At 36.9% G+C, this 1,478-nt stretch overlaps 1 protein-coding gene across 1 annotated transcript; it reads left to right on the forward strand.

The window, feature by feature from the left end:
- Positions 1 to 309: 309 nt before the first annotated feature.
- DI09_322p10 (uncharacterized protein) lies at positions 310 to 1,355 on the forward strand (the record flags this gene model as incomplete). The annotated part of the gene is made up of 2 exons (XM_013382531.1): positions 310 to 1,163; positions 1,295 to 1,355. 2 exons carry the CDS (start codon positions 310 to 312, stop codon positions 1,353 to 1,355), a joined length of 915 nt encoding a protein of 304 aa, XP_013237985.1.
- Positions 1,356 to 1,478: the final 123 nt, after the last annotated feature.

Consider the following 1,478-nt stretch of genomic DNA (forward strand, 5'->3'; position numbering starts at 1 on the left):
GGGCAAATTGAGCATTTAACCTTGTCCGTTTCTCAAAAATCAAGCCTTCGATGTACTTTTTTCACGATAGCTTTTGCCTCCACTCAAAATATAGCGTTGGATAATTCCTAAAATGTCCAATTAGACACATAGCTTTGGACACCAAACATCACAGAACTAGGGTTGCGGCTTGAATGACAAATCAGGACAAGGTTAAATGCTCAATTTGCCCGTAGTCAATTGGAGTAAATCAAGTGCGAGTGCCTTGATTTTAATAACACTAATTAATAACTTGCTTTTTACACCATCAGGCTAGATTTTTTCGCCAAAATGAGCACGATGAAAACATTGATCACCCTTGCACTCATATTACTTGTACGTAGCATGCTGAGTCAAAGTTTGAAAATTGAAGATCTTTGCCAGTTCATAGCAGACGATTTTACTCCCGAGGTGTTTGAGGGACAAAATCGAGCAGATGCAAATAAAGCCATGAAAAAAATATTTTCGCTTTCTAATCAGAACCTAGTAAACCAAGCCTATGGAATTAACTCTGAGGTCTACGATAAAATTATGGACACAATCAGACAGGTCTCCGATTTCAATCCATCTTCTGTTTATAAGAAGGTAACGAATCTGAAAATCTTGCCATCAAATACAGACCTAAAAGCTTTTGGAAATCATACAAACTCTGTCGTTTTTTATTGTGGATTTACAAGACATGCAATGTTGTGTGAAATTTTCAAGGTCGCCTCTCCTGATCCCAAACATGAGTATTTATGGAAAGTTCTTATTTACAACAGTGGGGATGGGTTAGAATATCACCCAGAATACCATGTTGGTCCAAGGAAGCAATATTCACCAGTTGTCATATACGAAGGTCCTCCGTTTCTTATCAATGAAGCCTGGGTTGAGGCTGCAATGAATTTTGGCTGGTATGAAAAGGTTATCACGAACTTTTATCCCAGACTGTTGGGAGCTTTTGATCGGTCAAATGCAACGTATAACGCATTTATTGATCCAAAAAGAAAGAGACCCTGTGCTATTTCCTCATATCGCGCATATTTTACCTTCAAACTCAATGTGAGCGTATGCAAAATGATTTTTTCAGTTGCATCGTTAAGTGGCCTGCAGCATTTTGCATCTGGGAGCTTTTTAGATCTTGTTTCAAAAAAATATCTCTCCAAGTATGCCCTTTTTTTTGGTTTCCCAGCGATATTACTTCCCTTTTATAAGCTCATCTATCAAATAGCCAATATGCTTTATTTAAAGATTTTAACGCGGCCAATATTTTTATTACAATGTTATTTAACTGAAGTTGCCAGAAAGTTTTTGGATTCAATTCCATTTCTATTGAAAGAAAGACGCGAAAAAATTGAATCTTTTAACTACGAAAAATTGGCATCTTATACCACCACCTTGAACGAGATAGGAAAGTTTCACTTTTTGAGATGGAATGTTGATCTTGTTGATACGATGTTCAGATATCTGGTTGAAATTGG

Source organism: Mitosporidium daphniae (genome assembly GCF_000760515.2).
Source record: "Mitosporidium daphniae strain UGP3 chromosome Unknown contig-322, whole genome shotgun sequence".
Taxonomy (NCBI): Eukaryota; Fungi; Microsporidia; genus Mitosporidium; species Mitosporidium daphniae.